The sequence below is a fragment of the Lucilia cuprina genome, chromosome 6, assembly GCF_022045245.1.
Source record: "Lucilia cuprina isolate Lc7/37 chromosome 6, ASM2204524v1, whole genome shotgun sequence".
Taxonomy (NCBI): Eukaryota; Metazoa; Arthropoda; class Insecta; order Diptera; family Calliphoridae; genus Lucilia; species Lucilia cuprina.
Genome location: NC_060954.1, coordinates 53640438 through 53650891, shown reverse-complemented (window position 1 = coordinate 53650891; position 10454 = coordinate 53640438). Strand labels below are relative to the sequence as shown.

The 10454-nt window shown below is 28.8% G+C and overlaps 1 protein-coding gene across 1 annotated transcript in view; it reads right to left on the bottom strand.

Annotated features, from left to right (window-relative positions):
• Positions 1-10454, bottom strand: part of LOC111680400 (roundabout homolog 4) — a 146455-nt gene that overhangs the window by 8837 nt on the left and 127164 nt on the right. Inside the window, exons 7-11 of the mRNA XM_046954174.1 lie at positions 8963-9138; positions 4381-4391; positions 961-1082; positions 677-829; positions 267-573 (exon numbers count right to left, since the gene is read on the bottom strand). Coding sequence (XP_046810130.1) covers positions 267-573; positions 677-829; positions 961-1082; positions 4381-4391; positions 8963-9138 — 769 coding nt within the window. The remainder of the gene's footprint in view (positions 1-266; positions 574-676; positions 830-960; positions 1083-4380; positions 4392-8962; positions 9139-10454) is intronic.

The following is a 10454-nucleotide window of genomic DNA, read 5'->3' as shown; positions in this document are numbered from 1 at the left end:
CTATAGTCTAGTCTATAGTCTAGTCTATAGTCTAGTCTATAGTCTAGTCTATAGTCTAGTCTATAGTCTAGTCTATAGTCTAGTCTATAGTCTAGTCTGTGGTCTAGTATATAATCATAGGAGGACCTAAAGCATTCTAGTATACCTCCAGACCCATGGAGATACATTCAGTTATCTCAACTAAATTAGTTTATCATTCCCAAAAAAAAAAATACAACCAAAAATAGTTTAATATTTTTCTTCGTTTAAATTTTCTACACACTCACCACTTAAATGACCCAATTCTTTGGTCAATTGATGGCGCCGCTTGAAGAACAACATGGCTGCTGCTGCGGATATTAAAATGGCCAAAAGCATTGTTATCACCAAAGCCATAAACCATGTTTCATGGACAATTGTTGTTGATTTGCGTTGAGTTGTTGTGGTGGCAGCATCATCTGGCATACCAGCACCATTGGGATGATAAGCAAAATGACCACCATCTCCAGCATGGCCGGTGATACTGCTGTGCGATCCACTGGGATGAGCACGCGGGGGATGTACTAAATGTGCGGGATCCATGAATAATGAAACCTGTTGGTGAGACAACAATAACAACAGAAAATTAATAATTAAATCAATATGTTATTGTGTTAAATAACAATTTAATTGGTTTTTCTTTAATCGTTGTACTTACCGGCTGTGAGTAGGGTCCCTCCCCGGCCTTGGTAAACGAATTAAGACGTACATTGTAAGTAGCGCCAGTTGTTAAATTATTTAACAGTACCGATGTTGTGGTAGAATTCAAAGTCATATTTGCTAATACTTTCATGGTATTACCAGCCGTTACCTGTTTGGGTGAAAGAGAAAACAATTATGTTTTAGAGAAATTTTAAAATTCATATATTATTCCGGCAACTAAAAACCATTTCAGCAAATTTATATGGCAGCGCCTTTTTTTGAGATGGTGACGTGACTTACCTCAATTTTATAGCCCAAGAGATTGCCATTATGATGTTGGGGTGGTGGTGACGACCATCGTACCCAACCAGCTGTTAGGTTATACATGCCAATTTGTATGTTATCGGGAGGTGCTGAGGGTACTGAAATGAAAAGAAGTTGGGATTAGGTTAGTCAGAGTATGTGATAAAGTAAGTTAATATTTTTATTTGGTTTACTTATTTAAAAATCAAACAGTTATTCCTCTCAACTTCTTACGTTAGAATTTACTCTTGCCTTTAACTGACAATTCTACCAACAAGCCTAGCTGGTTTTAACTTTAATAATGACTTAATACATCGCTTACGACTTATTTATCAGTATGATAAAGTCGATTTATTCATTTTCAATTTACACTTTTTCAACTTAAGGTTCGCAGGACCATTTACATATATTTCACGAAACTTTTTTTCACCATCCTAAATCTATGCTACAATTTTTTATGTTTAATTATTTTCAATCTCGTTTAACTTCTAGTTTACAACGACAGTTTTATGCCAATTAAAATTTTACATAAAAGTTTATTTGCGCATAATTTTCATATAAATACATGCATATATGCAAATATGTGTGTGTAACTAAATGCAGCCACTTCCGTTTCTATTTGCAACTCATATCCAGGTTAATATTTTCTATCGCTTTCTCGCTCTTTCTAGTTGCTTTTAACTGCAGGTTGTTTGTTGTTTAAAGCATTTTAGTGTTGTTCTACATATAAGGCGATTTGTGTAGTTTACTGTGTCGTTAAAAAGTTTTTATAGATACCAGCATCAGGTATTGGTTTACGTGTATTGATTTTGTCGTTTAGTTTGTAACATATGGGACGTTTGTTTGTGAAATCCGAAAGATTATGGAAAAGTTTGTGTATATCTATCTATCTATCTATCTATCTATCTATCTATCTATCTATCTATCTATCTATCTATCTATCTATCTATCTATCTATATATCTATCTATCTATCTATCTATCTATCTATCTATCTATCTATCTATCTATCTATCTATCTATCTATCTATCTATCTATCTATCTATCTATCTATCTATCTATCTATCTATCTATCTATCTATCTATCTATCTATCTATCTTTCTATCTGCAACGTTTACTAAAGTTCATTAAATCCCAAGAAATACATCTTGCCCGCTATCTGGTCTGTTGAGCGCTCCTTCAACATTGCCTCAGCTAGGAATCGAATCCACCACCGTCGGTCTACCATACTAGAACACTAATCGCTAACCTACCTACAACTTTTTAATCAAATAACTCTATACCTTATAATTAATAAAGTTTTTATGTGGTTATAACATTTATATTTTTTTCCAACACTATCACAAAAAACACATTAGGCTTATACTTCTTTTTATCCCCTTAAAGAAATTTATTTTTTATAATACAAAAAAACACCCATATTAATGTTATAGTAGGTCATATATCATACACACTCTTAGAGAAATATTTTTTTTCTTGCAAATTTTCTTAAGAAAATAAGGATAAATAAAAGAGAAATATTGTATTTCATAAAAAGAAGGAAAATAAACTAGACACCTAAAAGTATGCTAAGCAAAAGTATATATGAATAAAGAAGAAAAGAAACTTGAATAAATCGACAATTTATTGTGTGAATAATTTTATAAATTGAGCAATATGAAAATAAATGTGCATAACAACACCTTAAAATACTTTTACACATACACCAGGAAAGGAAAACATGTGTGTGTGTGTGTGTGAATGTGAGAAGCAGAATTATCTACCCTGCAGTTTAGGGTGGCATTCAAAAGATTACATAGATCTCTACCTTACTTGGATATTGGCTTGTTTTTATTTACACTGCTAGGTATGTGTTCTACACAAAAATATAGATTTTTGCTCTATAGACTATATTTGCATTTTGGCTTATTTATTATTAGGAATTTACAAAACATATATGTGTTTATTTCTATGTAATTCCAAATTTGAACCGTATTTATATGCCTTACTTACTGCATTAACCATGATTGATATTAGCACTTAGTATCAGTTCAACACTCATCCCTTATTACTGGGTTATGAAAGTGTGTGTGTTTTTTAAGATTTAGAAAAAAAACACTTTTATTCAAGTGCCTTAAGCATTTATCCTTAAATCATGTTTTTTTTCTAATATATTTGTAAATAAAATTTTGTTGTATTTCCAATTTTTTTTATTTTACCAATTTTGTTTCTTTTCTTTAGTTCAAACCCAATTTTTTTTGTTTTTTTTTCTACATTTGGTAGAGTTATTTATATCTATTCAAGTAGAGCTATGCTTTTATGGCTATAAATATAAAAATTTACACTTTGTTAAATATGTTTAAGCTGGAAGTTATTGTGAAACTTGTTAAACCAAATCTAGATAGATAGATAGATAGATAGATAGATAGATAGATAGATAGATAGATAGATAGATAGATAGATAGATAGAAAGATAGATAGATAGATAGATAGATAGATAGATAGATAGATAGATAGATAGATAGATAGATAGATAGATAGATAGATAGATAGATAGATAGATAGATAGATAGATAGATAGATAGATAGTTAGTTAGTTAGTTAGATAGATACAATATTATTTTACTTCAATGCCGTTTATTAATGTATTAAATTCATTAAAATTATGTAAAAAATTAAATATATTTAAACTTGATCAGAATTAATATTAATCATACGTACTGGTTGTTTTTAAATTGCATTTAAAAGGAACTATGTAATATAAAGTGGATTTGTAACGAACTTCGTGTTTACGAAAGGACAGCACTCGTATAGTGATAAGTAAAGATAGCTTTAGAAGGCTTAAGGTTTATTTGAATCGGCTTTTTGTTGAAAACTTCTTAAACTATACCTTTCATTATAAACCTTAGTGTAAATATGTATATTCTTGCTCATAAAATTATTGGCAAAAAAAGAAACAATCAATTCCTCTTTTAAAGATTTCCTAGTTTTCCAAACGATTTGCTATTTTTCTTTTTTCCTTTATTTATTTTTATTATTATTTTTTTTTTTTTGGGCTAAAAAGTAAAAGTTTTCTTTAGTTTTTTTTCGCAACATTTCTATATACTTATTACTTTGCAAGGATAAATATAACAGCTTAAGGAAATAATAACAATTTAAAAAATTTCCTATTAAGAAAAATTATCCCAAAAAAGCTTACAAAAGGATAATAATTTTTAGGATTTATTTAAGTTGTAATAAAATATCAACATTTTTGTTTTTACTATAAACCTTTAACTCAGACTTCTAAACTTAATGTTAGAAATATTCAATGAGCCTTAAATAATAGCTTAACTAATGGTCTATAATATTTATTAATAATATTGGAAATTTTTTCTTAAGAAATAGAGAAATTTTAAGAAAATTCCAAAATATATAGGAAATAATATTAATCATACGTTTAGTGGGCCTAGTAGGGGGTTGGGAAGGAAAATTGCTTATAACTTTGGAAATTTTTAAACAATTTTAATGAATTTTCTGTGAATCTAAGAGGATATATTGAGCTTTTCTTGAGGTAGTTAACTAGTGGAAAACTTTAAGGTTTTTAACAAAAATTTAACCCCTTGAAGACCGCCTATAAAATTATGAAAATTTTTTTCATTTTTAAAAACGGTTTTTTTTTTAGAAAAAAACTACGAATATGATAACATTAGCTCTTAACTCATTTATATTGTGGCCTTCAAAGGGTTAATATATTTTTTCTACTGGCTCTATTTTAATGAAATTTCTCTATCCACATTTTCCTCTATTTGTTTCAATAAGCCATTTATTTTCTCTATTACTATTTAATTGCTTACGGCTTTATGAAATATTTCCTTGCTATTAACCATAAATTTTTGCACTAAAGAGATTTTTTTCTTTATTCCTGTTCCTATACTATAAATCACAAAAAATACCATTTTCTACTTTTACGAGTAACGCATATTTTCTTTAAAGTTTTGGCTTTGTTTGTTTATTTGCTGTTTGTTTTTCGACGATATGTATGCGATGGTGAAAAAAACAAAAAATTGGGTCAATTGTTGCCCTGGTGCACATTTTTTAAACAAAAAAATGTTTTATTAACACAATCATTTCTTTTTTTTCCTCTTAGTTTTGTACTGGGAACAGTGTGTGAAAAACTCGCACATGTCCTTTTTTTTGGTTCTATATAAGGCGAGTTAATATTGACTCAGGTGCAGGGAATTGGAAATGTGAAATGAAAAAAAAAAAAAAAACGTTAAAAAAGGCAACTGTTTTTAAACAATATGTATTGCCAAGCAATTGAAATATTGAAGAGAAAAAATTTATATTAAATTTATATTGACCGTTACCTAAAAAATTCAATTTCTATTAAAAACTCTTTAAATAACCTTAAATAAATACCAATTAGCACAGAAATGCTTATACCTCTAAGGTATTTTTTGTTCTATTTGAACTTATATTGTTTTTATTTTATTAAAATTATAAATATTTTGCTAAGCCAAAAGAAATATATAAATAAATTGAAATATTTATTATAAATTACCCAAAAATCAACAACAAAATGTATGTCACCTTTGGGAGAAGAGCCAAGGTAAAAAATTTGCAATAAATGTACATTCGCTATAGAAAAAAGAACAAATGTTTTCCCTACAACAGTTGGTGGCAAACAAAAAGTATCAAAGGAAAAATATTATTACAAAAATTAAGCAAATATTTAGTTTAGACCTGATTGCAAACGTTATAATTTTAAATAAAAACTAATTCAAATTGTTAAGAACATTTTGAGTTTAAATTTTATAAAAAAAAAATCATCTAAAAACAATGATTTTCTCAAAAGTAATCAGAATTAATATTAATCATACGTAGTGTAGCTCTGTAAACGGTACGAGTTCAAAATTAAGGATCTAGTTTAGTTCCATTTCCGTTCTAGTTCGGTTTAAGTTCAGTTCTGGTTCAGTTCTGGTTCAGTTCTAGTTCAGTTCTAGTTCAGTTCTAGTTCAGTTCTAGTTCAGTTCTAGTTCAGTTCTAGTTCAGTTCTAGTTCAGTTCTAGTTCAGTTCTAGTTCAGTTCTAGTTCAATTCTAGTTCAGTTCTAGTTCAGTTCTAATTCAGTTCTAATGCAGAACTAGTTAATTTACATCATTTAAACATACTCCCCACAGTGCACACAGTTTAAATAGCAACTTTAGCCAACAAATATAATTTTCCCTATTTAAATTCCATTTCATTTTATTTTCCTTTTAAGAGCGCCCAAAACCAAACACACACTCAATTCACAAATATTGACCATTGTTTTCATAGTTCGCTATTTTCACAGCCATTATAAAACTTTTGTTGGTTTTGTGGTCAGTCAATACCATTTAACTGTTTAATATGTCTATGGCCTGGTTTAAACATTTTTAGAATTGTTTGCAGCATTTTGCTGTTGCCATGATATTGCAGTATCTACTAACTTTGTTATGATATGTTTTGTTTTTTTTTTTTTTGTGCTGTTGTTTGGCGTGGCCTGTTTAAAAATGTTGCGCTTGTATTGTCTGTCGTTGGCATTGTTACATTGATACACAATTAGATATTTTACATCTGCTTTGGGGAAATTTTTTTTTTGGTCAAGATTTTTTATTTTTTATGGAGAATGCTTTAAGTAAATGTTAAAAAAGCAAAGTTAAAATGGAAAAAAGAAATTTTGTACAACAGCTGCAAAGATTGTGATGCTTGGCTTAAGTTTTGATTTTCTATTTATTTAGTTGTACAAATTTTTTTCCTAAAGTTCTTAACACAATACTACAGAGCGTATGATTAATATTAAATGATGAATAAATAGAATTATTATAAGTTTACTTTAAAATTCGATTTTTATATATGTTTTGTTTGAGCAATGTTGTAGTGCATTATATATGGCTCACTCCGGACCATTGTGCTTTGCTTTTCCCCAAAAATCCCATTATTTTACGCAATTTTTTTTCTTTTAACAAAAAAAAAAAATGGAGAAAAATGTTGAAAAAGATTTTATTTTTTGCAAAGACCAACAATGAAATTTCATGGTATGTTTTTGTGACTTTAGCCACATGCTTAATACTGGCGCACTAAACTAGACATTAAAAACTAGTAATGTATTAGATACAGTAAGGAAAAATGAAATTTAACATGCAGCTTCCTATTGTAAGCCAAGCCACATTTTGTGGCACAAATGAAAAAGCGTATAGCCTGCTAAAGTTGTATTTAATTTTGGTATCTAAAGTTTTTTTTTGTAGAATTTTTTTCGGGTGTTGTAGTCTAGTGGCACCTTTTTTCCTTTAGATTGTTTAAAGTTTGCATGTATTGTGCTTTTATTATATTTGGCGATTTTTAACACAAGATTAACGGCCAAATTAGCATAATGAAAAAATAATAAAAGCAAAAAAAAAAAAAGTTGAAATACAGTTTTAGTTTTTGAAGTTAAAGAAACGCTATTGTTGAGGTTAGCTTTGAAAGTTAGACCGAAATGAAAGTTTACAAGAAAGAAATAGTGTTTTTTTTACTTTTTTGCTTAATTAAGCTTTAAAAGGCTATTTATGAAATTTTTAAGCAAAAAAATAAATTTTCTACTTATTAACATAATTTTGAATAAATAACTAAGGACAACATTTTTTTTACAGCTATACCGTGGAATATTTTAGTTCAGATTTACAAACTGGTTGGGTTATAGCTGCTCATCGGGTGCCCGATCAACAAATAACGGTAAATATTGAAAATCCTCGAAAATATCAAACTCTTTAATAAAAAACTTTATAACACAAACTCTATTTAAAAAAAAACAACTGTTTCTGAAAAATTTATTTTTATTATTTTAGATATCCGGCTTAAAACCCGCTACTTCTTATGTATTTTTGGTGCGTGCTGAAAACTCTCATGGTTTATCAGTGCCCTCAGGTTTATCGAATGTCATCAAGACTTTGGGCTCTGAATCGGGTACCGTGCCACCCAGTGAAATCTCTGAAGCACGTGAAGTATTAAGTGGCAAGGTAAGTTTAAACGAATATTAAAAGATATATTTTTAAAATAAACACCTGCCGTAAGCAACAAAAAACAAACCATACATGGAGGACATTTATTTAAACAAAATCTCTATCAATATTTATGATATTTCTGTTGAAATATAGAAATTATTTTTATATGCATAACAATCGTTTGTTTGGTGCGCTGCAGAAAAACTCATTGATTTGGAAAACTGTATGCAGTGAAGCATGTAAAGAAAAAAAAAAAAAACGCTTCACAGCGGAAAAAAGGTCATACAATTTAAAAATGTTAGTGGACTGAACTAGAACTGAACAAGAACTGAACTAGAACTGAACTAGAACTGAACTAGAACTGAACTAGAACTGAACTAGAACCGAACTAGAACTGAACTAGAACTGAACTAGAACTGAACTAGAACTGAACTAGAACTGAACTAGAACTGAACTAGAACTGAACTAGAACTGAACTAGAACTGAACTAGAACTAGAACTGAACTAGAACTGAATTGAACTGAACTAGAACTGAACTAGAACTGAACTAGAACTGAACTAGAACTGAACTAGAACTAAACTATAACTAAACTAGAGATGAACTAGAACTGAACTTTTTTTTTTGGTAAAATTGTTTCGTCTTTTAAATGTCTCTAAGTTAAATTTCAAATTTATGAATTTTTTGGCATTTTCCTAATAATTTCGTCGTAGATATTTTCTATTTCCTTCCGTTTAAAAAAAGCAAAAATGTTAACAAATATTTGCTTTAAAATTGTTTTTAATTTATCTACTGAAGCGCTTATATCAATGTTGACTAATGGAATTTTTTCCCTTTTGCTGCTTTTATATCAACAAAAAAACCAAAAAGTTTCATTAAGTAAACAAATTGAACAACTACTAAGATCTAAAAAAAAACATATAAATGAAAGAATTTCTTTTATTCTGTCTCTCTCTCTTTCTAACCACTTACTATTGTTACATGCAAAAGGTTGTAACAAAATCTCAACCAAAAAAAAAAAAAAACTAAAACTTACCCAATAATTGGACTTGTTGCCTGTGGCTTCTCTTGACTTCTCGACCATCTCAATGCAATTGAATTTTGTGTAACATTTACAGCTTTTGGGGTACCGGGTGGTGCTGGATATGTACTGGGATCTGCTGAACGATGTAATATTGATGAACTGCTTTTTTCCACCTGCACAGAGAAGAGGAAGAGAAAAAAACGTAATTTTACAAAAATTTTAAAAACAATTTATAACCTGAAGTATTTGAATTCTAGGAAAAATAACATAAATGTTTATTAAACAAAAAAAAGAGAGTTATAAAACAAAAATTGTATTTAATAATGGTTGCATGTTTGATAATGAGAAAAAGAGCAAAAGAAAAGGTCTTGTCTTGTTTTCATGTTCGTATTTTATGGGAAACATTTACATTAATTGTGATTGACAGTTTTGGCATGTCACTTAATTTAAATTAAGTTTATGGTCATTTATATGTAAATTTTCTACCAAAAAAAAAAAAAAACAAAAACAATAAAAACAAAATTGAAAACAACAAAATAAAACAAAAATGATGTTAATTAAAGCAGAATATCTTTAGAGTTTATGATATGAAATTTTTTCTTTATATCAGAGGACAAACTTATTTTAAAATCATATCATAATTTCCATTATCAGAGATGTGTTTAATTATATTTCAAAATGTTCTTTTAATAGAAAAAAAAAACATTTTTTTTTAATTTTTGAACTAATTTTGAATTTTGCAAATTCACAAATTGTTCGTCACATCCTTGCGGCCTTACAACTAATTATTTATCCTTTAGAGTCCTAAAGAAAAATCATTACAAATTGAACACAAAAAAATATGATTGATGTTTCGACATCAATGCAGTTAAAAAGAAAAAAAGGATTTATATGTTTGTATGTGTTTGTGAACTAAAACAAATATTTTTGTTTAAATACTTGGTTGGTACAATTTGATGTCGGCAAGTGTACAATTTTTTGCAATGAGGTAAAGGCCATGAAACCTCATGAACAATTTACCCACAGGAAGCACTAAAAGTAAAAATCTATTAAGGAAAGACTGCCAACTAGAACACGAAACATAAAGAAAAAATTGCAAATGAATATGTTCTCAATAAAATGTTTGTTGGGTAAGTGTGTTTACAAATTGCCTATACGTTACATTTTATGCTGACTTGATTTTTTTTCAGATTTCTATAAAAAGTCAATCTGATGTGTAGTTGTTGTTATGGTCATGATTGCAACCAACCCTGGCTGAAAGCCACAAAACTAAAGAAGGAGAGCAAAAAACTGTACATATATATATTTTTTCCTGATGCATTAAGAGGAAAAAAGTATGAATAGCATAACCTTACATATGATACCCTACTCCTGATAACGAACTGATCTAAAAATAAACTAGAATTGAACTAGAACTGAACTAGAACTGAACTAGAACTGAACTAGAACTGAACTAGAACTGAACTAAAACTGAACTAGAACTGAACTAGAACTGAACTAGAAC